This window comes from Molossus molossus, unplaced genomic scaffold, assembly GCF_014108415.1.
Source record: "Molossus molossus isolate mMolMol1 unplaced genomic scaffold, mMolMol1.p scaffold_m16_p_1, whole genome shotgun sequence".
Taxonomy (NCBI): Eukaryota; Metazoa; Chordata; class Mammalia; order Chiroptera; family Molossidae; genus Molossus; species Molossus molossus.
In genome coordinates, this window is record NW_023425344.1 from 13,608,889 (window position 1) to 13,635,562 (window position 26,674).

General features: G+C 40.3%; 1 protein-coding gene across 1 annotated transcript in view; it reads right to left on the reverse strand.

The window, feature by feature from the left end:
• Positions 1 to 26,674, reverse strand: part of KCNIP4 (potassium voltage-gated channel interacting protein 4) — a 767,671-nt gene that overhangs the window by 35,358 nt on the left and 705,639 nt on the right. Inside the window, exon 3 of the mRNA XM_036262760.1 lies at positions 510 to 579. Within this exon, the coding sequence (XP_036118653.1) occupies positions 510 to 579 (70 nt within the window). The remainder of the gene's footprint in view (positions 1 to 509; positions 580 to 26,674) is intronic.

The window sequence follows — 26,674 nt, forward strand, 5'->3', positions numbered from 1 at the left end:
CGTGTTCAGCTGAAGACCAAGCTCACGTCAATAACTTGTAAGTGGTCGACTTTTACGATATATTGAAACTCATATGGTACATTAATTCTTTCACATAATGGTTGAAGATGTAGAGCCATGTTGTGAAAGATGAAATCAAACTGAAGACACAAGCATAAGTGTTCATCCAGGTGTTTGTATACAATATCAACACCTGGATACTAACCAAACAGGATCGCAACAAATGGTCCAACAGTCAATGCCAACTTCACTCCCTTTCACAGGAAGAGCAGTTAACAACTACTCATGAGCAAAAACCATTGAGAACATCCTAGAACACGAGGAGGAGGCTGAAGCTCCCCCTACTTTGCAGAGACCGAGAAAGAGTATACACAAGAGACAGAGCTACGTGTGTACCACATTGTTCCTCCCTCAGACAAGGGCACCAACCAAGTGGAAAAAGAAAGTAAAAAAGACTGAAAGCATAAGTGTAACTGAGAGTACTTTAACAAGCCCTCGTTTGTACTTACCTCCCTGTGGAAAGAATTGTGAGTAAATCTCTTTGAAGGTGTCTTCATTAACAACACCGCTGGGGCATTCCTGGAGAAAGTGGTAGAGAAGCAATATGAACAGAGTGTTTATAAAACTAAACTTTTGCACAATTTTTAAAAGAGAAGTGTTTACCATGCAAAACTGCACCAAGAAAGTTAACCATCCAGCCTTTATTACAAAGAGAATAAAAGCCCACTATAAAGTTTTCCTTGTCCCAGTTCTCATGGAAAGAAAGAAGTGCAGATGTAAAAAATCTTTGCATATAAAACCACCAAGTGTCCATTAATAGATGAATGGATAAAAAAGCTGTGGTACATGTACACAATGGAATACTATGCAGCTTTAAAAAAGAGAAATCTCTTATCCTTCAAGAAGACATGGAGGGACCTGGAGAGTATTATCCTCAGCAAAACAAGCCAATCAGAAAAAAACAAATATCACACAAATTTACTTATTTGTGGAATATAATGAACAAAACAAGCTGAGGAACAAAATAGATGCGGAGACATGGAAGTGGGGTGCGGACTGACAAACCTCAGAAAAGGTGGTCATGGGGGGAGGGAGGAGATAAACCACAGAACTTATATCCATGTATGCATAAAGAAGGACATAGACAATAATGCTGGGGAAGGGGGCAGGAATGGGAGGAAGGTGTCAATGGGGGAAAAAAGAGAAACATCTGTAACAAAAGTGAATGAACAAACATTACAAAAAGAACATTTCATTTTTCTAGGAAAAAAAGAAAAACGCATTGTTGCTTGTAAGAATACATACGTTTATTATCAGAGAAGTAAGAGGAAGTTACATTGTTTCTCGTAAAGCAAGGATATTGCAAGATGCTTATGACAGGGTCTTTGCTGGATCTTGGTGCTGTGTCCTCTGGAGATTTGCTGACCCACAAAATCTTTAGTTCAGTGAGAAAATGGGTGTGCCATTTGGATCAAAGGTGGCCTGGCCCAAGAATTTTCAACCAGGAATAGTTACTAATTTCTGTTAACAGTTTGTAATAACTGAGCTTGAATGAGACAAGACACCATGAATTTTTTAAAATTTCTGGAAAGGAAGGTCTGCAAAGAAACAGACCTGAAGGTAACGAATTCCCACCTTTTTCCTGTGGGAGGAATTATTTAAGACTCAGGGATATTGAGTTTGGGAACTCCACTCCTGTTGGACTATTGAGCTGGTGGGAACAGAGGGCAAGGCTACCCCTCTCAGAATGCATTGGGCATTTTCTGTAAAAGGAACTGAAACCTTACATGTTAGAAGGGATTTGCCTTGGTGCAGAAAATGAGGACTGAACAAGGGGATCTTAGGCTGAAGTGAGGGCCAAACTTCCTTCCCTCTTTGTAGTTACAAGAACATCCTGGCTAGGAATATGGGAAGTGGAGCTCCTGGGGCAGGGGAGACTGACAATCACAGAATAGACCTTCCTATATCAAGTCATATTAGGATGCTAATTGTGCACTGAAGGTGAGGAAGTAATACGCTCTGTCCAGTCCTTTGAGTAGCTTCTCATGAACAGTCCCGTCTTACCTGGGCTTCCTAGGGTCACTCGACACAGGATTCCCAAACTACCTGGCATTTCTCCAAGAGTCACTGGAGAAGAATCAGGGGTGTGTCAACATTCTTGACTTCAGGGATAAATATTTAGCATACTTTGAATTTGACACTGTTCCTGAGAACTTTGATAATTCTCTGCTGTGACTTTAAAGCTTCTCTTAACCCTTAAAACCATTGTCCACTGACAGATAAAGTGGATTTATTAATTTGACCTTTCTTTATTCCAATAAGACAGTTACTAACAACTGTAGTGTAGTTCACATGAGAACACTTATATTTTCTCATTCATTTGTTTGAAAGGTAGAACCCCAATAGATAAACACAATTTTAAATAGGAATTTCAATATAAAATTGGCTTACAGAGTTTGCCAGTGTATATTTCGCCCACTTAGTTGTTATAGTAAACCTACGACTTGGGCATCTCCATTCACACAGACAGAGCTGGAGGCTCTCTGCGTCAGCACCTCCACCCAGCCTGCCTTGGGAGAGCAGGAATGTGAATTTTGGACATTCTAGGTCAACACAAGTTTTGGATTAGATGATCCCTGTGGAAATCATGACCCCAAGAACTTGAAAAAAAAAAATAAGTAAAAACAAATGAGCAAAAAAGCAGGCAAGCAAACCGTAAAGGTTAATTTAATGTGTAACTTGTCTGGGCCATGATGTCCAAGTGTTTGATCAAACAGTATACGGAATGTTTCAGTGAGGTAGTTTTTGAATGAGGTGGAGTTTGAGTGAAGCAGATTGCTCTCCATTGTGTTGGTGGGCCTAATCTAATCAGTTGATGACTTGAATGGAACAAAAGGCTACCTTTACTAAGCAAGAGGGAATTCTCCAGCAACAGCTTTTGGAGGTGATGTGCAACATCAGCTTTTCCTGGTTGTACAGCAGGCTGCCTTTAGACTTGAACTACGACTCTTGAGGCTCCAGTGTGTCTGTCTCTCCCGTCAGATTTTGGACTGACTAAGCCTCTACAACTATGTGAGCAGATTAATTAAAATAAATCTCTTTCTATATATATATACACACACATATGCATACACACACACACACACACACACACACACACACCTATTGGTTATGTTTTTCTGGAGAATCCTGACTAATACATAAAAGATTGAACAATCAACAGACACTTCTAGAAAGAAAAGAAGGTGGCATGTATATAGCTCATCACTCCAAAGTTTTGACGAAATGACTCTATCTAGTTCACATCAACAAAACCAATTTAAAAGGCAAATAAGTACTTTGTAGTTAGATCCTCTCACAAATTTGAATTTATGGGCTATTTAACTCAGCATCTGCTTGGGATAGTCAAAAGAGAGCAAATGAATGGCTGCCCGCCATCAGGTGGTGAGTCTGTGCACGGTCAGAGCTGGAAACCTGCCTCAGAGTCAAGTGATACTAGCAAGAGATGACGATGGAAGGTGAACAGACCTCTGCACTCAGCGAACTTGTCAGCTGCCTTTGGTCTCTGGAAGCATTTAATAAATATATCTTTAAAAATGTTTTTTCTTTATTGATTTTAGAGAGAGAGGAAGGGAGAGGGGGAGAGAGATGGAAACATCGATGAGAGAGGACATCGACTGGTCGCCTCCTGCATGCCTCCCACTGGGGATTTGGCCCACAACCTGGGCATCTGCCCTGACCAGGAATTGGACCGGCGACCTCTTGGTGCATGGGTCGACGCTCAACCCCTGAGCCACACGGGCCGGGCCATAAATATATCTTACAATGTGAAATACAATTTAGAAATTGTCTCATAGGTATTTGTTTTAGGTTTATGATGTCTGTATCAGACAAAAATCCTTTCTCTGCTAACTGAAGGCTCCTGGTCAAGTCTTACGGTGGTAGCTCTCACCAGGCGAATTTGGCTCTATCCATCTCACATTCACTGCATTAACTGACATCTTCAACCAATATATATTGTGTGCTTATTATTACAGAAATTTTTCTAGGAACCGGGGCATCAGCAAAAAATAAGTCAACGGTCTTGTCCTCATGGAGCCTATATCCAAAAGAAGAAGAAAGGTAAAAAACAAGACAAAAGATAATAACAATAACAATCCAGAAGTGTGATCTGAGTTCTTACAGGAAGCCAATGCATTTTAGTACCTTCACCTGAGAAAAATAACCAAACTCTATAGGACAGTAGTGATTTTAAAAATGGTACAAATGGTTTATTCTCTAACTTTTTCATTACCCCTTTCATGAAGTGGTTTATCCACAAAAGTGGTATCTCCATCTCTTCATCAAGAATGAATTGGCCCAGCCATGTGTATATATATACACACAGGGATGGGCAAAAGTAGGTGTAGAGTTGTTTGTATGGAAAAAGACATGGTTATGATTATTACAATCGTTTTATTAACTGTTTTGCTTACACACAACTGTAAACCTATTTTTGACCACTTCTGTATTATGAATTGAAGTTTGAGAATTTGTGGAAAATGTTTTAAATTTATTTTATCGAGAAATTATTGTCTTCTGTCCAGCAAGGAGCTCTCCACCTTCCTCCCTATGACATACACTTTATTCTAATTATAAATGGCTAGACACCAACGTGCTTTGGGAAAAGTTTCAGTTTCTAAGTCAGGTTAAAATGAACCCTTCCATCAAATGTTAGGGAACTGGAGAGTCTGGTGCTTTGCTTGCTGGCACATCCATTTATTATGACAAGAGAGGGTTTTGTTTGTTTGTTTGTTTGTTTTTTAATTGCTTCTTAAACTCTTCACTATGATTATGATCAGGATGTAATAAATGTGGACTAGCATATAGCTGCCACACATTGTCAGTTGGTGGAGAGATACTTGCCTTTTGGGGCCTTACAGAGTTGTTCCCTGATGATCATTTTTGGTCCCTTAGGTAGTGTCATGATACATGTGAAGGTCAAGATCAGTTGTAAATGTACAAAGAACCCTTTGCTATTTATGACTCATGTCAGTACCACTAAAGTAGTAACTTTTATAATAACAACATGACAATGATGGTGATGATAATGACAATGACAAGCTGACACACAGGGGCAATTTCTATGTTGCAAGCATTGTGTTAAGTGCTCTGCTGGATTACGCCATGTGCATAAATAGAAGCCAGCCTCCCCCCACTTTACAGATGAGCAAACCGCCTCAGCGAGCTACTGCCCACACTCTCATCACTAGAAAATGGCAGAGCATGGTCTATTGATCACAGAATCCGGAAACGTGGTGCTTAAACAACTTTGAGATAATTCTGTTCCACGGCTTCCTTTTAAAGGTGAAGAGATTGAAGGTGAGGTTAGAGGAATCGTCCAGAAGCCACACGGTTGGCTGCTGAGCGTTGTCTTGTGTCTGGGCTTCCTGAAGTTAGGCTGATGCGTGGATACCACAAATGCCTTCGTGTCTGTACAACAGCTGGTATGTTCTGCCGGGTGGTATTTAGAATAATGCAGTGAAATTTATGCTCCTGGGCTGTGGCGTTAAGAAGAAGAACTGGCTTGAACCCCTGCTCCGCCATTTAAGAGCAAATTGTTTAATATAAGAATCTAAGTCTCATTGTTCTCCCCTGTAACATGGGGGTAACTATTGACCTCAGAAGGATGTTACAAAAATTAATAAGATAATGCATGTTTGTTATCTTAGCCCTTGTCTCTGCAGATCACATTGCTCATTCACTATCACCTATTGGTGCAATCATAGTAGTCAAGAATTTAGTAAGCAGAACTCATTACACAAAGAGTCCCAGTAACACCAGTGTGGCTACACCAGGGTTAAACAGTCTTCAGCGCAGCAGCTGAACCCCGCAGAGTGCAGGTCTGGTATAATGCAATGAGACTGTAAAGCAGAGATGAGTTATGCCTCCTATTCTAGCATTATAAATTGAATTTCCTCCATCTAATATTGCAGAGCTTACCCTCAAAGGCACAGGGATACTGCAATTGTAAAGGACAGCTGAGAAGACTACCGGCCACAGGCTGGAAATAAATGTCAGTAGAAACCCAAGAGCCTTTTACTCATTAATTTAAAGAAAATATTTTCCGAGTGATGCTTAGATGAGTACATTCAAACTACGGCAGTCCATGTAAAGTGCTTTAAAGGGAGAACCATGTATGCATAGGAAGTAGCTGAAGGAACTATTTATTTTGAGGTATGTCATGAGTCCTTATATTTTTACTTCATAGCAAAGCCTTTTGTATTTCCTTGAAAGTTGTCAGAACTCTGGTGCAATGCTCTAGAAATGATAGCATTGGTCTACAAATTAGACATATTTTCTCGATAAAATTTGTCCACTCCACTGGCTGATATCTCCTCTTCCATAAATCAGCCTGTTCTAGTGTATGCCATCTCTTTTGGTTCAGAACTGTTATTAAATGTTTAGAGATACCTCTTCAGGAATCCAGACAGAATTATGATACAAAAACATCAGGGAAAGAAACAAAAAGTCTTTGTGAAATAAATGGTTCCTTGGGGACCCTTTTATGGCGTCGACAATGTCACACTTTTCAAGCATCTGTGAATGTCATCGTCTCTCACATCTGCCCCTCTTGCCAAGGCGACACACAGGGCAGTGGAGGTGAGGTGCTTCCGCCGGAAACCTTGGGTTTCTACCAAGGCAATGCCCTGGCACCCCTGTTCAGTCCAATGGCTCTTCCTTCTGTTGCTCTTCCGGGCAAAGGAAACAGACTCGCATCTGATTAGGGGTGTGCACAGGCAGACTGTGGGCAGAGCTACACAGAGAGAACACACAGACTAGGCACTCAGATCAGAGAAGAGAAAGACGGAGACACACGTAACTACCCAAATAGGGTGAACATCCACCCTCTGGCAAGAAGAGGTGGCAGGTAAGTTGGCACTACTTAGAGGAAGTTGTCCTTGTCAACAGTGTGATTGCTAGAGACCATTCTGAAAGTGAGCTGTGCACAAGCCCGTAAGCAGAGATCAGCAGGCCTCTGGGTATTTACAAGAACACGCAGCAGTAGCCCGTGCCATATGCCAGAGGGCAGCTGACGGGGACGAGGGACGGGGAACAGAGTGTGCACGCGGTAGTCCCTAGTGCTATTGATCTATGAGTTCTTCCTGCTTCTGAACACATGGGAAGGTTGCATTTTATGGGTCCCCAGTGGTTGGCTACGACCACAATCTGAGAAGGGATAAACGTAGAGACTGAGTTCAATCACCAATAACCGACAATCTAATCAACTGTGCCTGTGTAACAAAGCCTCCATTAAACCCAGAAGAGATGGAGTTCTGAGAGCTTCTGGGGGTGGACGCATGGAGATGTGGTGAGACTGTGGGCTCTGAGGGGGCATGAAGCTCGGCACCCCTTTCCCAACCCCTGTCCTGCGCATCGCTTCCCCCCGGATGTTCCTGAGTTATATCCTTTGATCCAAACTGGGAGTCTAGCGAGTGAGTTTCCCGGGTGAGTTCTGTGGACCACTCTAGAAAAGCAATCAAACCCCAGCAGGGGCTCATAGGAGCCTGTGTTCATAGCTGGGCAGGTAGAACTATAGAAAACCCCCTGGGCTCGCAGTCAGTCTCCGAGGTGGAGTGGACAGTCTTGTGGGACGGGTCCTTGCCCTACGGAATCGGGTGCGAATCTGGGGGAGAGTGTCAAATTGAATTGAATTTTAGGACACCCAGCTGGTGCCCCAGAGAGGTGCTTGGTGGTGTGAGAAGACCCTCGCCCTCCACACCCCACCCCGCACCTCGGACCTGATCAGACTCTTCTAGATACCATCACTTTGGCTGCGGCATTGCGTGGCCAGAGCTCTCTCTTCCTCGGCAGGGCAGCCATGAGCGGGACGGAGGCTGCCCCACCAGCACGGCTCCTTGCGGAAAGTCAGCGAGCAAAGCACCTCTGCTGAGCAGAGATGAACATGGAATGCATGAGAAATATATCCTTTAACATTTCAGTCACTGAGATTGTTACGAAATACTATTCTGAGTGATAACCTGGAGAGAGCAGAAAAGGTGGTCTCTTCCCTTGTCCATAAGGGCCAGGTAGCTTTACTAGATACCTGGTGAGCGGATATTTTAAATTTATCGGAGAAGTTAACTGCATATATAATAATGCCTATATTTGTTTATACCTAAGTGAATTTAATCGCACACTCTGAAGTTCTTAAGTGGAGTATGAATCCAACTGTTCATAAATTATTTTATAAAGTCATAATTGAAAACTACTTTCAAATTACCACTACGTATACCACGTGGATTCTGATGTCTGCAGTGCCTACAGATCAGATGAGAAATCTTACAGAAGGTTGCTCTAATAAGTTGTGTTATATGCTATAAACGTATCAGAGCTGGTTGTATATGTTTAACATTTGGAAAAGACTGGTCTTTTATTTTTTTAATTTTAAAGATGTGAGCATATCAAGCTGAGTGACGGTATAATTATTTCATAGCCAGGACAATTGTTTTTCATCTTTTCAGACTGCCTTTTGCATTTCCCATTAATTAGTTGATTAAAATGTGAAAACAAAACACTCCACCACCTCCAGCAAGGATGCCTTTCACAGGATGGATGGCGTGAGCTCGCTGATACAATAAAGATGATGGATGGCCCGTTTCATTTCCAGAGACCTGCACTTGGAAAGCATGGCTGTCTCTACATATTATTCCACCCTGCTTCCTACCTAATCCAACTGGGGAAGCGTGGGCTCTTTTAACTTAGATTTCCACTCTCCACTTCCCTCATTTTAAACTGGGGTTGCCCTGAAAAGTCACTCTCTTTGTAACAAGACCATTTACAGACGCCCTGGCATTCTGCAATTGTAGGAGGTACAATTGAACTTTCACAGTGCCATGACCTGGACTGTTGGTATCACTAGATTGTGCCTGTGGACCTCTTTGCTCCCGTGAGAACTGGTCAATACCTTGAAGAAAGGGACTGATCTTTACAGAGCCCGACGATGCTCATTCTGAACATCGAGTACCGGACATGTTTATCCTGAATGGAGAAGTACTCAACTTAGCTTTTTTTTTTTTTTTTAAATCTTCACGTGAGGAATTTTTTTGCATTTATCTTTGGATAGAGCAGGAGGGAGAGAGGGAGGAAGAGAGGGAGGAAGAGAGAGAGAGAGAGAAACATTGATGTGAGAGAGACACATTGACTGGTTGCCACCCACACAACCCCAACCAGGGCCGGGGACAAACTGCAACCGAGGTACGTGCCCTCAGTGGGAACTGAACCCGGGACTCTCTGGTCTGCGGGCTGACGCTCTAACCGCTGAGCCAAACAGGCCAGGGCAGTACTTAGCTTTTAAGAAATCAGAACATAAACTTGCTCTGAAAATTTGCTCAGAAACTGGTGTACAAGTTTTTGGAACTCTATGCACTCCAAAATAATGTGTTTTTTTTCCTGGGATTTCTCCGTTCTTTTCTACCCAGTTGTGCTGAGGGACATTTTGGATGCCTCGTGTTATGCTATTCAAAGTCCCTACTTTCGCTTATACACATCTGTTTCTCGCCACACTAGAAACCATGACATGGTTTTGAAGAATTTTGGTGGTCAGACCCCTGGTTCCACCTCCAACCTTTATGACTGCCTATCATAAATATGATCACAGAAAGTAAGGTTGACCACTGGGGGTCAAGAGAAAACATTTCTTATTTCAACACAATTTTTAAAAAACCTTACTATATTCAACAACTGGGTTGTAAAAAGCCATTTAAAGATAATAGAATTAGCCGGGCCGGTGTGGCTCAGTGGTTGAGTGTCGACCTATTTACCAAGATGCTGGTTCGATTCTCCGTCAGGGCACATGCCCGTGTTGCGGGCATGATCCTCAGTAGGGGGCGTGCAGGAGGCAGCCGATGTTCCTTTTCTCTCATTGATGTTTCTCTCTCTTCCCCTCTCCCTTCTTCTATCTCTAAAAATCAATAAAAACATATTTTAAAAAATAATAGAATTAACTCTTTAGTTTTTAGTGCATAACAGCCAATCACTAGGAGCTAGAGCTAGCTTTAAATTTCTGTTCTAATGTTCCCAAGCGTTTGGACCCTTAGCAAGTCGCTTATTCTCTCTTCCTGTACGTTTCCTTAGCTGTGAAGTGACCTCTAGGAAATGTTGACATCACAGGCAATAAAACAAATGCATAGCAAGGTAGACAATGTATAAAAATGAAAAACTTTAAGAACCGGATACAGCGAACATGTTGGATATTTTGCTACTTCCAAAATTTGCATCAAGAACCTTCTTCATTCCCTGAATACACACCTAGGACCTCAGCATTAAATAGGAATTTCAGATTGTAAAAAAAACTGGAGAGACGACCCCACATACTATTGGGAAAGAGACGAGTGCTGGATGATGATCAAAATTTGACCCAGCTGCTGAAGGGTGGAGGTCTGGGTGTATGCCGAACCTCACGAGGCCCACAGTCCCTCGGGACAGAGAGATCCACGGTGCAGGGAAATTTTTCTCCTCAACCTCACCTCTGTTTTACTATGTGTTAGAGAAAAAAACTACGTGAGATTTTTTTAAAAAAGACTCAAGTCCTGCTTACAAAAAAATCATTGAAATGTCCTGGGCCTCTGAGTGTTGGACTATAAAATGTGGAAAGTAATTGCACTTTATAGTGAAGAAATGATAGCTCATTGACATTCTCTATATAAAGACTCTAGTCTTATTCTGGGAACACTACAAATATTGATTAACTCTCCTCAAGTCTCTTATGTTGATTCTGCAAAATGAAGTTGCCCAAATTTTGTAGGAAAGGCTTCCTGGGGTTGGGCCCAAGTCCTGAACCTTTATTGGAATGCAGGTTGAGTTATTTGATTTCAAGAGTCTCCAGAAAGGATTTTCTGAATTTACCTAAATTCAGAAAAATTTTAAGCGGTGGGACTGAGATTTGAACTTGAGTTTGACTAGAAAAGACTTACTATGTATCTTACTAAGTACCCTCCAGAAAGGCAAGTGTAACTATAGAAAAGAAAAATACACTGATGGAGACGATTTTCCCAATCTTTCTCAACCCCATTAACTCGCCAAAATAAAACGACTAATAATTTATTCAACAAATCTCCTTAGACGGACAAGCACCCATTCCAGTTACAGTCTGTGGGGGAGAAGGCATTGTTTACATTTTCACACAAATAAATGTCATATGAAAGCCCATCAGGGCGAAACAGCAGGGGCACCTAACCACTCTTCATCAAGTAATTCAAATGTCACAGATGAGCCCATACGGAGCACAGAAGCTTGAGTCTGCAGGTTATTGCTTTCATGAGGAAGGTGTCGGCCAGGTCAAACCAGCTCTAACACACTTTATCATTACCAATTCTGAGAAAAGAATACTTTGTCCCTCCCTGGGGTACTTGCCTCTGAGCAAACTACAATCGCAGGAGCGGCTCTGAGTCTCTGAGGCTTGGCTGTAAATGAAAGAATGTTTATTCTGTTTAATTACATTCTGTTTGTTGCAAATACTTGAGAAGTCTCTACCATTCTCTGCCTTCGAGCGATTTTCCACAGGGTTTTCTCTAATAAGCAAGGGTCACAAAAGCTGCGGAGAGGACGGCTGTGCCTGGACCCACAATGCCTTCAGGCTCCCATCGCGGGCAGGGGTGCCCCAACGGAGACCCCAGCCTGGGCTGCCCAAGGGCGTTTCAAAGGGGTCTCAGAGCTCAGAAGATGCACACACGGTGAGCCTCTCTCAACGCGCTGGGCGTCTTATTACACGATCGAGGCACAAGGGGGCAGCAGTGTCCTCCACGAGAGCCAGAAACTGGATTTCCAGTTCACATTGCAGCAATTCTTTCCCTAAATGTGAGGCAAGTCCGACTAGATTTCTTTCGGGAAAGCTATCTTCCCTTTAGGAAAGCTGACCATGAGCTCCTGTGTCCAAGTTCAAGGGTGGAAATCCAGAGACTGTTTTCTCCGACCTGGAAATTATAGTGAGAGTAAATCAGCCTAAAATGACAACCTCTTTTTTGGAAGTTCGGCCACCCTTAATTTTAGTTACCAAAAAGCTGTAGGTTGTAGGTGTAAGGAAACAAGTAAATAAGGAAAACAACCAAAATTCCAAAGTTTTAAAGTTTTATAAATTTCTTCTTAAGTTCATGTGGGCTCCCGAGTCAAACTTCTTGGGTTAGTTACTATCGGTTTGAATAAAGACAGCCTGTATGTACTGTTTACTGCGGTACCTGGTGTTGACTATGATGAGGATGACTTCTATAACGGTGGAGGCGATTGTTATGAAACTCTTTTGGTCGTTTTTCACATAATGGAGGATATCATATTTTCTCTTATTAAATATCATCTGCTTATTTAATCTTATAGAGTTTTTATAATTCTAAACCAAACTTCCATTTTCTTCTTTATTGTTCTAAATTGCAGCCTTTGGAATTTGATGGCCGTTGGCTTAAAATCTCATATCACTTACTAGTTTCGGGACTTTGAACACGTTACTTACCATATGCAAGCCTGCATTTTCCTATCACTCCTTTATTTATTAAATATTTTTGAAAATCTATGTCAGAGAGTGTAAAATAAATGTTGAGGCTAAAAACAGTCAATACAACAGACGACCGTCAAGGGAATTCAGAGTCAATCAGAGAAGGCGTGTATAAAATGAACTGCACAGGTAATCATTAGCTGCAGTTGGGATAAGTGCTACAAAGGAGTATGGGCACCTAATCTCATCCAGGGCTGTAGGGAAGACTTCCCAGAGGATCTGATATTTAAGAAACTTTACCAAGAGACCTGAAGGATGAGTAGAAGTAAGCCAGAGCTGGGGGAGAGGCTGAGGTCATGTACAGAGCCTGGGATGTGTTCACGGACTAAAGCATTGGCGAATGTGCCAGAAGGGATGGTCTCAGGTCAACTTGGTTAATCCAAGGACTGCTAGATATGTTCAAAATCAAGGTTGTTACTTTATATGTGATGGGGTAACACACCTGTTTCACAGGACTCCACAGAGAACTAAGTGATGCTTTACATAAAGTGCCCAGCAGGAGTCCCAGTCACAAGCTACAATATTGTTCTCTCTCCCTCTCTTTTCCCACCAGTTCTGAACGTCTACGTCTAGTAGCGTAGTATTTATTCAATACATAAATATTTGGCATCTGCTCTGTACCAGGCTCTGTGCTGAAGACACAGAAGGAAAAAGACGTGGTCTTGCCTTTCTGGAGTCTTTTCCTCTGACCAGTTCTTATGTTCTTCCTGCGTGTGAATTTATTACACATAATAAGAGTTTCAACATAGATAGGAATTAAAGTCCCTTGCTGTCATCTCCCTGAGCTGGGAATGAAATCAAAGATAAAGAATGAACTCCTACTGCCGTGGGTTCCAATGCCAAGAAGTCGGGATTACTAATTGTAAGTAGGAGTTACTTCTGCACCTTTCTTTGCTTTCGCTAATGATTAATACTAACAAGGATGGTCATTTCTACAATGCATACACGTGCATGGTGCAGTTGATTAGAATGGATTTCTGTACGTACTATTGAGAAGGCCACCAAGGCCTCTATGGGGGAGGAGCTGGCATCTTTCTGGAGGGCTGGAAGACTGGCAAGCGGGTCGATGTAGCTGTTGCCCAAACGGATATGTTTACCCTCAAAGTCTAAGTAGTCTACATCTTATTCTTCTCTGCTTACCTGTTTTAACATATTCAATGTTATCTATATATTTATTTACTTAACACAGAAAAATCTTAGCTTCTCAAAAGAGTTCAGGTTTAGGAAAGAGCCACCAAGTCACAGGATTCTACCACTTTCACTCTTATTCACATCTGCACGTTTTTCATTTTTAGAGCTCGTGGATAGGCAAGATGTTTATTTGCAAATATGGCAAAGGCATTGTTTCAATCAGTGAGAGATCCTCTTCAAAACTCCTGTTCCGTAAGCTTGTGATAACAATTTTTCCTCTCTCTAGTGAGGCATAAAGCTATGGGCTTTATGTTGCTGCTACATAATGAAGGAAAAATAATGCATGTTTTCTTAAGGATCTCACAGATATTTTCATTTTGTGGTTCATCGGCTGTTAACCTTAGTGCTTCCCAGAAAGAGAGTAGTGTTTGAATTTAAGTTATGATAGCTTTACCTCATGTTCTGTTTTTTTATTATTTTGGGGGGAGATAAGAAGTCTGTGTGGTTTGGCCTCTATATAACCTCTTAAACTATCTCAGAGACCTTTTGCTTTTAAATAGCTAGCATACCTAGTAAGATGAGAAACATTTCTCTTGGTAGTTACAATGCTCAGTTGAAAATGGGTGTTTTTTCCCCAGAGAATCGGAGTGCCTGCATTTTATCTATTGTTTCTAATCACTTTTGTATCCACAATTAATATTGTCCTTTAAGAACCATTTTTTTATTCTACCATGAAAAAATGATTTCCACACCTTTCCATAAATATGTTTGATTTTTATTTTTTTATTTTATGCCACTGTGTCAGGCATTGTAAGTAAACTAATCCAGCTCATTATTTCTGAATAAAAAAATGAACCAGTGTGGCTCAGTGGATTGAGCGTCTTCCATGGACTGAAAGGTCCCAGCTCCATTCCCAGTCAGGACAAATCCTGAGTTGCAGGCTTGATCCCCAGTAGGGGGCATGCAGGAGGCAGCTGATCAATGACTCTTTCTCACATGGATGTTTCTATCTCTCTCTCCCTTCTCCTCTCTCTAAAAAAAGTAAATAAAAACATACTTAAAAAAAATAACCAAAAATTGTAGAGTATAAATTAATAAGTAGGAGCACAGTTATTACATGTGTTATGATTTCTCCATTTTGTGACCATTATAATTATGCATCAGGAGAGACATCATTACTTAAGCTCAGAATATAGGAAAAAACTATAATGCCTTTGAGAAGAGTGTGGGGGAATGTGGATTGTGGGAAAAAGGTGTAAGATGGAGTAGTTGTTTTTGACAAATTGAAGTTTGATCTATAATGGCCCTCCAGGGGGCGATAGAGAGTAAACCACCGGACCGCGTCTGGAGCCCAGGTAAGAGTCTAAGCATATAGCTGTAGGTTTGTGTTGCTTTAGCACAAAGGTAGAGCGATCTCTGAGGGACAGTACAGAGTGCAAACAATCAGGGAGCTGAATCCACCGCCGAGGGAAATAGCAACATTTAGAGCATGTGCACAGGATGAGTGGTGCATGAACAAGATCAACAAGAAGTAGCCGGAAAGGCACAGGGAGAAGCAACAGATTGTGATATCAAAGGACTGAAGAAAGAAGAAACATTCAAGGAGCACATGGCTTCCAGGCCCAAACTCAGCAGACAGTTTAATTTGCTACAAAAAAAAAAAAAATCTTGGAACTAATAAGCAAGCATAGCAATGTTGCAGGACAACAAGGTTAACATACAAAGGTCAGTGGCTTTCCTCTATAACCAATAATAAAAAAGTGAAATTTGAAATTAAAAACACAATACCATTTACATTAGCACTCTCAAAATAAAATATTAGGTATAAATCTAAAAAGATATGTGCAAGACCTAAATGAGGAAAATGAAAAAATTCTAATAAATAAAACCAAATAATAACTATCCGTTGTTTATGGATAGAAAAATCAATATTGTCAAAATGTCTGTTCTTCCCAACTTAATCTATAGATTTAATTCAATCCTAATAAAAATTCCAGCAAGTTATTTTATAGATATTGGCAAAGTAATTCTAAAATATATGTGGAGAGGCAAAATAAAATAAAATAAAATAAATAAACCCAATAGCCAATAGAAAGAAGAACAAAATTGGAGGATTGATGCTATCCTACTTCAAGATTAAATATAGCCCTGGCCAGTTTGGCTCAGTGGTTAGAGCATCAGCCTTCGGTCCAGAGAGACCAGGGTTTGATTCCTGCTAAGGGCATGTACCTCGGTTGCAGTTTGTCCCCGGCCCTGGTTGGTCGTGCGGGTGGTAGCCACTCGATGTGTCCCTTTCACGTTGATCTCTCTCTCTCTCTCTCTCTCTCTCTCTCTATCTGAACAAAAAATGGAAAAATGTCCTCGGGTGAGGACTTAAAAAAAAAAGATTAAATATAAAGCTACAGTAATCAAGACAGTTTGGTATTGGTGAATGAATAGACAAATAGACCAATGGAACAGAATAGAGAGCCCAGAAATAGAGCCACATCAATATAGTCAACTGATATTTGACAAAAGAGCAAAGACAATACAATGGAGCAAAAATAGTCTCTTCAACCAATGGTGCTGGACCAATGGACATCCATATGCAAAATAATGAATCCAGACACATGCCTTACACCCTTCACGTAAACCAGCTCAAAAATGGATTAGAGACATAAATGTAAAACACAAAACTATAAAACTCCTAGAAAAACATGGGAGAAAACCTAGATGACCTTGAGAATGGTGTTGTATTTTTAGATATAATATCAAAGACACAACCATAAAAGAAATAATTGATAAGCTGGACTTCATTAAAATTAAAAACTTCTCCTGGCCGGTATGGCTCAGTGGTGGAATGTTGACCCATGCACCAAGAGGTCGCTGGTTTGATTCCTAGTTAGGGTACATGTCCAAGTTGTGGGTCAAATCTCCAGTGGGGGGGCATGTGGGAGGAGGCCTATGATGTTCTCTCTTATTGATGTTTCTATCTCTCTCTCCCTCTCCCTTTTTTTCTCTCTAAAATCAATTTAAAAAAATTTTTTTAAATTAAAAACTTCTACTCTACAAAAGATAATCTCAAGACAATTATAAGACAAACCACAGACTAGAAGAAAACATTTGTAGAAGACATATCTGAAAGAATGCTGTTATCTAAAACATATAAAGAACCCTTAAAACTCAACAAATAAAAACAAACAACAACTTAGTTAAAAAATTGGCTTCAGACCTTAACAGACACTTCACCAAAGAAGATACACAGATGGCAAATCAGCATATGAAAATATGCTTACATCATATGTCATCAGAAAAATGCAAATTAAAATGGCAATGCAATACTGCCACACACCTGTTATGGCCAATATCTGGAACACTGACAACACCAAATGCTAGCAAGGATGTGGAGCAACAGAAACTCTCAGTCATTGCTGGTGGAACTGCAAAGTGCTAGAGCCACTTTAGAAAAAAGTTTGGAGGTTTCTTACAACTCAAACCATACAATCCAGCAATTACAATGTTTGGTATTCACTCAAAGGAGCTGAAAACTTATGTCCACACAAAACCTGCACATGGATGTTTATAGCAACCTTAGTCATAATTGTCAATATTCAGAAGCAACCAAGATGTCTTTCAGTAAGTGAATGGCTAAACAAACATTGGTACATCCAGACAATGAAACAGTATTCAGCACTGAAAAGAAATGAGCTGTTAAGCTATAAAAGGACATGGAGGAAAGATAAATGCATATTATTAAGTGAAAGAAGCCAATCTGCAAAGCTATGTACTATATAATCCTATGACATTCTGGGAGAGGCAAAACTATGGCAATATCAGAAAGATTAGTGATTGTCGGAGGTCGGTAGTGAAAGAAGGGTGAATAGGCAGAACATAAGGATGTTCAGAGCAGTGAAAATACTCTGCATCATATTGTAATGATGGATATATGTCATGATACATTTGACGAAATTCATAGAATATACAAAAGTGAACCCTAAAGTAAATAATGGATTGGGCGTCATTGTGATGTGTTAATGTGAGCTCGTCCTTGGTAGCAAAGGCATCATTCTTGTCAGTGATGCTGATAATGGGGGAGACTATGCACGTGTGGGGTGTATGGGAAAACTCTGTACTTTTCTTTCAATTTTAAAAGTACTATAAAACTGGTTTAAAAGTACTTTGAATTAGGCTTTTATTAGATGTACTCCAAAATATTCTAATCTACACATTAAATGGTAAAAATACTATCTAATTTACAATATTGTTTTACCCAGCTTTTTGTTCTTCACAGGATAGCAACAAAGAAATAAATGTAGACTTCTGTTTCTCTTGTCAGTGTGCATTAGTGCTCCAGGAGGTAACAATCAGATGGATGGGAAGAGTTCATATTTTCTTAGTTATTGCTCCTATCTCTGACCCCAGGCACAAGAAATGATATATTAGTTTATTTTATAAACCTTATTTTCACAACCAGAGGGTTTGAGCTTTAGAAAGTTATTTCAAAGACCAGCAGGAAGCCGAGATGATGCAAATATATATATGTTTATATATATAAAACAAAACAGATTAATCTGTAAGAACATTGGAAAATTCAATTTCACACTTCTTACTTATTCAAATCAAATCTATTCAACAAATCTCTATTAAATCGCTATTGTAAGCCAGGGTCATATAAACAAATAAGATGAACAATTTGAGTTGACTTCTCATTGTGACCTAATAATCACATTGTGCGATGAACTTCTTTGAGAAGCAGTGTGGCAGAACAGCGAACTAGAACCTCCAGTCTGTTATCCATTAAGCATACAGAAATAGTGTGTCAGTGTGAATAAATACTGAGGATTATGTAAAAATAAGATTCTGTAATAACTCCAATTCAGATACCTCTTAATTCCTTACATTATCTGCTACCTAAAAGAATCTGAGTGCCATTACTTGGAAATGACAAAGGATCTATTCCATTCACATTTTTTTGGAGACTCTGCGATAGGTCTGGCCCTTGGCCAGGCACCAGAAACACAACTGTCCCTTCCCCTGGCCCTTAGTGCATGTCAGGGGACCCTCTGATACATCACAGTGACTGTTCACGTCACTCTTCACATTTAGCAGGTGATAAAACTCATAAAACACGAGTGTCCAAAAACAGCACAAAGATATCTCTGAAATGGTTTCACTATTTATATTTTAGTTGCCCCAACATAGAACTCCTAATTCCTTGTCCACTTTGATATTTAAATAACTGATCATCATTCCCAGAACATTAGTTGGCTTGAGTGTGAAAGACTCATCGTATTCACTGGCCTCATCTTTAGTCTGGGGAAACTGAGGCAAGGGATGTCAAGTGATTAACACGTTCGTTCCACTAACCCACACTGTAAAAGACAAATATCGCTGAAGAAATACAAGGCTTACAGTTTAAAACACTGTTCCCTTCTTCCTCAGACATACAAATCATGATGGGAAATACATATTTTTAAATAATCGTGGTTATTAGACTACCAGAGTAGTCAAATTTAGGATGATTTATTATACAAGATTGGAACTCTCACTCTAGAAGTACTTTGAATTATTGAAGAAAAATGTCTCCTTCCTTTTCCCCCCTTCCCCTTTTCCTTAATTTTTCTTACTTTTTTTTTTGATTCTTTAATTTCAGAATCTTTTATTCCACATAAAGTTATTCAGGGTGTAGGGTGTGTTCCGGACACAAGAGGCATAAAAGCGGGTAAGGCACACTTCTTGATTGCAGTGGGCTCACGATCCAGTCAGGGAAACACTGGTAATTGAATCATGATAAAATGGTGTGATGTGTGTTACGGTCCCTGGAAAAGGTGCTCACTCTTTACTGGGAAGAAGTGGATAAAGAGCTGGGAAGGATTTGTAGGGAACACATATCTGAAGGTTTGTTAGGAATTTAGAAGATTTTGAAATCAGGACGGGGCATTCTAGGGTGAGGAATGATACCCTGGTTTCTATTCAGATCGCATAAATCTCTCACCTTTTTCAGTAGGGTGAGGAATGACCGCCTGCAAAGGCAAATCGTACTTTCTGCGAGTTTCCCCCTGCCCATTGAGGATACATATCCTTAGAAAGAGATGTGTTTGGTAGAAAGGGAATGCTATTGGATGACTCTTTTAACATTTGTCTCTCAACTGCAAGGCAGGGCTAGAAACATCCCACATCAAACTAGGATTAGCATGGGGGAAGAGGTAGATGAATGAATGAGCGAGGTCTCTGTTCGTAACTTGGCTTCGGTAGGACCAACTCAGCCTTGTAAATGCATATGGCTTCCTCTACAGATTAACTACGAACAGTTTCCTTCTTTGCTTTCTCTGATACCGTGCTCCTTTGACCCTGCTGCCGATCTTGGGGATGGCTTTCTGATTCACTTGCTTCTCAAACAGCTATGTGAAAAACACTTATGAAGCTGTATTAGTGGCCCAGAGGGAGGAGCATCACTGTCCAAAAACAATGGTTGGGGATGATCTCTGCGACTGATCTGACAATAAGCTCAGATCATTGGAAGTAGATTTGATAACACGTACAATTCTTAAGATAGCTTGGTTGTAAGTTGAGTGAGACAATTTCAGAGTGCAATGAGGGTAATATGCTTTATTTATTTAATGTGACTTTTGGATGAATTTGATAAAAATGCCAAAACTTTGGCTGGTTTTTCAAAGAATATCACAATAAAGAATAGAATGTAATTAGTGATTTTTCATTATAGTCTTTTATATTTCCCATCTTCCTGTAATAAACATAAATTAGTTTTGTGATGAGAAACAAATAAAAATTTTATTATAGTATGAATAAAATTATCACCACCATCAACAAACTTACTTCAGCGAGTTTCAGTCATGTTCCCTTATGAAAATTGCAAAAATAAAAATGACTATTTCTTGCTCATCTAGAACATACACTGTGGATTTCTGATATGTCTGGTCATTGGTTATTTCTTGCAAGTATTTTCTTTAGCCTGGGGGTGTAGTAGGTGGGTTGCCAGGAGAGGTACCCTGTGGTGAAGAGGAACAACTTTTGGACTTGAAGTCATGGGACAGTTCTTTATCTCTCCTTTTCTGTTTTGTGGCCTCGGACAGCTCCTTTATAATTGTAGCAACTGTTTTCCCAGCTAAGGTGGGCTAATAATACATCCCCCATCTAGCAAATAGGGTGGCTGAAAAGAAGTATAAATATTTTGCAAGCTGTAAGATGCTTTAGCCATGTGAGTTATTTTAAAGGACAATTATTCATAGTCATAAATCCTGCTCGGTGACATCAGATAGAGACCTTTGTTCTAGATCTGTTTATTGTGCAATTGGCAAGGAGGCTCTTTTGAAATGTTAATGTGTAGGTAGGCTGTTTAGATACACATAACTGGAAAATAGTCAAATTGTAATATCTCTCCTTCCCCACCTTTTATATCCGGAAAGGCAGTTTTATAATGATAATGGTATTTATATCTATAAATTCCCTTTCAAATGCTCTTATTTTTTAACTGATCTGCTACCAGCAATTTATTTTTTAGACAGTTTTATTCTGATGGCAGTAGTTTATTTGAGCACTTTGGAGTTGCTGTCTGAGAATGTTATATAAGAGCATTAAAAACTGTATTATACTTCTGACGCTTTTTAAAGATTTTGTTTTCTGCCTGCAATTTAATTTTTCATTTTAGAATTTCCCTCCTGCTCTTCTCGTATTGATTTTATTTTGTAGCACCACTGAAGAAGTGTTCAACCAAACACCTTTTTGAAATGAAGGTAGGTAAGTATATATTTACACATCCATGCATTTTTTCCCATACACTCACTTTTAGTGTAAGACTATTACATAATGATTCATTTGCTACTCAAAATCTAATCCTGGTTGAATCAATAAGCACATTGTATCGATTTTTGAGCATTTAGGTCATTAGTAATTCCATGAGTGTTAGCCACAATTCACCTTGAAGTTTACAATGTTAAAATTGTTTAAAAGTCACCCTGGCCGGTTTGGTGCAGCGGTTGGAGCGTCAGCCTGCGGTCTGGAGAGACCCGGGTTCGGTTCCCGCTAAGGGCACGTACCTCGGTTGCAGTTTGTCCCCGGCCCTGGTTGGTCGTGCGGGTGGCAGCCACTTGATGTGTCCCTTCACATTGATGTTTCTCTCTCTCTCTCCCTCCCGCTCTATCTGAACAAAAAATGGAAAAATGTCCTCGGGTGAGGATTAAAAAATAAAATAAAATCATTTACATTTGTTTCCAGTACAATTTGTTTTTAATAGAAATTCTCAATTGGGATGTGTTTTCTTTTAAATGCAACTGTGAGACCATTGTCTGCGTGTCCATTTACATTTTTGCACCTAAGAGGGCTTTAATATCTGGTTATATCTTAAAAAGGGTTATTTGGTAAAGAGACACCCACTCCCCCTACCCTTATTTGTAGGAATTTTAGTACATACTTCCTTCTGCAGTATTTTATCCTTTCCTTAAACACTTTTCATTTGGTACTGTGACAGCTCATTTACGTGTATATGTGTATGTATGGCCCACGAGATTGTAAACTACGAGGGAGAAGGAAACTTGCTCTGTGTGCCGGGTTCACTGCTGAGCCCTACGTGGAGCAGTGCCCCCAACAACCAGACTATTTCTGTCAAATGTATTAATGAAGGAGCCATAAACCACAAGGGATAACAGAAGAAACGGGTGTATGAGCACCTGGAGATTTAATCCACATAACTATAGAAACGGCATGTTAAAAAAAATAAAACCTGAAGTACAGCAGACAAAATATTGAACAATACTGTCCAGAACATGGCATGATTGCTGTTTTTCTCTGTGAGGAGGGGTACCTTGGTTCCCAAGCAGCCTCTCCGCTGCAAGGACCGACCTAACCTCACCTCTCACTGGAGAGCTCAGTGAAAGCGAAGCAGAGGACACGCAGGGCTGCGTCCTCCGAAGGAAACTCAGCCCCGAGAAGACAGATGGGACGCAGTCCCAGCCCTGCTTGGGGAGACGCCAAAACAATGTATTTACGGTCTGTGCCCGCAGAGCACTTTGAATAAGTACACAAGCAACGACGATGACTCTTCAACACATATTTATTAGGCTCTGATTACATTTAAAAAAGGAATAGCCTCGCGTATTTACCGGAAGACAGTGCTGTACGTAGTTGGTAAATTCGGAGCAAACAAGAATGGAAAAACATATTTTCTCAGCCACACAAAACAGAGAATTTCTAAGGGCTTAAATGAAGAGTTCTGTAGTGAGGAGAAAGAGGGAGTTGATATGAGAATTCCCTGATCATTGAGTAAAATTTTGTTTCTATCAAGACTTAAGTTAATGAATAACCGGGTGTGCGTTGAGGTCTTCCAGAGTATGCACTTAATCCTTCTAAAAAAATCCATTCATGTACTGAAGGCGGGGTGGTGGTGGTGTGGGTGGAGGGATACAGGGTGGAAATGGGGGACATCTGCTATAATAGTGCAACAATAAAAAATACAAAACAAAATTTGATAAAATGAGCATATGGCAAAAATATATGAATAAATGAAAGAATTCATTCATTTTCATGTGCAATTACCAAGTTAAGCAAACAAGTAAATACAACTTCTACATGTGTTATTATAGTTCTTAACCTACACTAGGTAGACAGATCCTGTCCATTTATTGCGATTGGTCAAACATGATTCTAGATGTTTTCCTTGGAGGTTTTTTAAAAAAAAGCAATTGATATTTAAGTCGGTAGACTTTGAGTAAATGCGAGAGAGCCTCGTCCAGTCAAAGGTCTCAAGAAAGAGAGTGACTGCCCATGAGAGAAAGGACATTCTGGAGCAAACTACCTTTGGACTTGAACTTCAGCTCCTCACAGGCCTCCGCCCTGCCAGGCTACCCTGGGGATTTCGGAGTTGCTTCCACAATTGTGTGAACCAATTCCTTGAAATAAATTTCTCTCTCTCTCTTTTTCTCTGACTAATACAATTAATACTCTAAAAAAGGAGATAAAATTAAATAATAAAAATTACTAAATTAACACAAAAGAATCATAAAAAGGGAGTTCCTTTTATCTCTTGTGAAATAGGCACCAACAATCACTCATAGTGTGGCTAAGAAAATCAAATGGGTCCAGATGCTGAAATATGTTTAAAGCTGTTAGTACTAAATAATGTAGCCATTCTCAAAATTGTTTTTCATTATTATCAGTAACTGCATTCTAGTTTCCATTCTATATTTTGTAAATTAACTCATTTTCCATTATTATTCTCAGTAATGAAGTCTTTCTGAGTCATGGCTTTGGTATTCTTGACACAGTGACTCAAGACAGTATATGTCTAATTTACTGAAGAAAAGTTTTTGATGCAGAATAAACAAAAAAGATGGAAATGACTAAGAAATTAAAACACCAAACTTTTAGCACCTCCCCCTAAAAGTAGCTTCAAGCAAATATACAGAATGCATAAAACAGATACAGTGAATAGCAATGAATGGAAATAATCTATATTGCATCATAGGTTGGTTTTCTAAACACCAGACTTTTCAATAAATAGCTATTTTAATAACCTTTGTGTGCAAAGAATCACAGTGCCTCATGAAAATGAAAATTCTGAAATAAACAACAGTTCTGTACTTTCCATTTCTCTTGAGAAAAGCATGAGCTGACCTCCATTGTTCTTATATAGAAGATATGAGGTCAAGCCCTCCCACCCCAGCCAACTAGCTCTGTTGTGTAATGATTTTTCCCTTTGCCAACCCTTACAATGAATAGAAAAACTCAATTTTAGTGCTATAAGCTAAAAAGGACTCCAGTATGGCTGGATTTTTCTAAGGGGATATTTTCTGGCTTTGTCTACATTTGTATTCCACTCATTTAAAGGAGTGAGGTAATAGGATCTTTCTATCCGCTGTGGAGGCTGTTACAAAGTACAAAGATGCAAGGTGAGAGAATACATTTTAAAAAACACAAAGGGGAAACAAAAACAGTCTATTGGTTTTGCACACTAAGTACTTCCAACATAATAATCAGGCATGCCTGGGAATACCAAACAGCCTTCAGAGAAGTCCAGTGGTGTGCCCTGGAGACTACTGCGGCACAGTCACCGGGGCACGGTAGAAAGATTTCCAGAATGGCCCTCAAGACCTTTCAAGACCTTCTGCCCCAGGTGCACACACTCTGCATGAATCTGAGAGGCTTTACTCTGTGACAGGTGATGCTCTAGGGCACAGATGACCACTTAACTGTAAACCAGGGAGATGATATGCGTGGGCATGATCTAGTCACATGAGCCTGTTGAGAGCAGAAAGCTTTCTATGGCTGAAGAAGAAGGAGCCAGTAATGCTGAATCGCCACGTCTGGCTCACAGACGGAGGGGGCTGGATGGAAGGAAGGTATGTGTCTTCTCGGAGCTGAGAGCAGCCCCTGCTGGCCAGTCAGCAAGAAGAGAGGAAACGCAATACAATGGCCACGGAAACCTGAAATGTGCCAACAGCAAGAATGACCTTGGAGGTTGATCTTCCTACAGAACCTCTAGAAGATTTCTCAGCCTGGCTGACACCTGGATTTTAACTTTGTGATTTCCTTAGCAGAGAATCCAGATGTGCCCTGTTGGACTTCAAGCCACACACTGTCACTTAATGTATGTTGCTTTTAGCCCTTAAATGTGTGATACTTTGCTATGCAATAATGGAAAACTAATACCCGTGATTTGTATCCCCCCAAAGAGTTTTTATTCCCTTTTTACTATTCATTAACTCATTTGTTAATGAGTTATATTCATTCATTTCGAATGCATTCATTAAATGCGTGCTCTGTGCCAGGCTTTAGACTTTATCAGGAGTTTTTAACTTATAAGGCAATTTCATGAGCCAAATCCCAAAGAATTATGTAATTAGGTTCCTGGAATGTAATACCGTCCACTCTCTCCGAACATGATCTAATACAGATAATGTAGACACTCTGCAAAGTTGGGAAACCTTAAAAGAATTCAACATGTAGTTTTGTGCCCATCTAGAAAGCTTGGTGGGTCAGATGAAACGCTGTAGGTATCTCCCATACTTAAAAAATGCAATTATTTTGACCAACTCACAGGCTTATTGAAATTCCTCACAGTTCCCCAGATATCCAATGACTATCATGCCTGGAAGTTCCACACACAGCGTCCCTGGGCGATTTCACCTATTGTGTTTCTCAGAGGTCAGAGGCAGAGGGGAACCTGCCTAGAGTCTGCTGGCAGACCCTTCTCCCCAGGTGTGTGTGCTGATGTCTACGGCATCTGTTGTGCAAAACACATGCCATTGGGGACATGCAATCCATGACCTCCTCTGGATTTTGCTTATTAGAATAAGTGACAGAAAAGGAACACACCTCAGCTCAACGTAACGTTATTCTCTAGCAAGAGGAAAAATGTGGTGGCCCAAAGCCAGACATTTTACGACATCTGCGGAGAGCTGACAGGACAAGGTGCAAACTGATTTCTGCACAGATACAATGCTCATCGGTTTTCACCTGTCTCTTCAGAGAAACCTGGAAGGGCTCCTCTCTCTTTCTCTTTCTCCCCACCCCCCTTTTTCTTCTCTCTCTTTTACATTCTTTTTTTTTCTTTCTTAAATTTGTTTCTTTATTTACTTGAGAAAGAGAGAGGAAAGGAGAGGGGGAGAGAGATAGGAACATTGGTGAGAGAGAACATCGATTGGCTGCCTCCTGCATGCCTGTGGGAGACTTTTTGCATGGCGTCAATTTTGTAAAAATCTGCTCTGCCACTGCCTGCCCCAAGGCAGGATATCTCTGCATTCTGCATTTCTTTATCTTTGCATTTTGCATTTCTTTAAGTAACCATTTACTCATCAAGCCAGTCTTTACTGACCTTTTGTTCCTTTTGTAGTATTTCCTGGAATTGCTTCGGGCAAGCTTGGTGCTTGGCAACAGGTGCTTCTTGCCCTATATATTGTGTGAATTACCCCTGAATAAACGAGACTTGATCAGAGCCTTGTCTTGTCTCCATTTCTCGTGTCTCTTGTCCCTCCTCATCCTCACTCCCCTCTAGAGTCCTCGTTGCTCGACCTGCGGGACGGG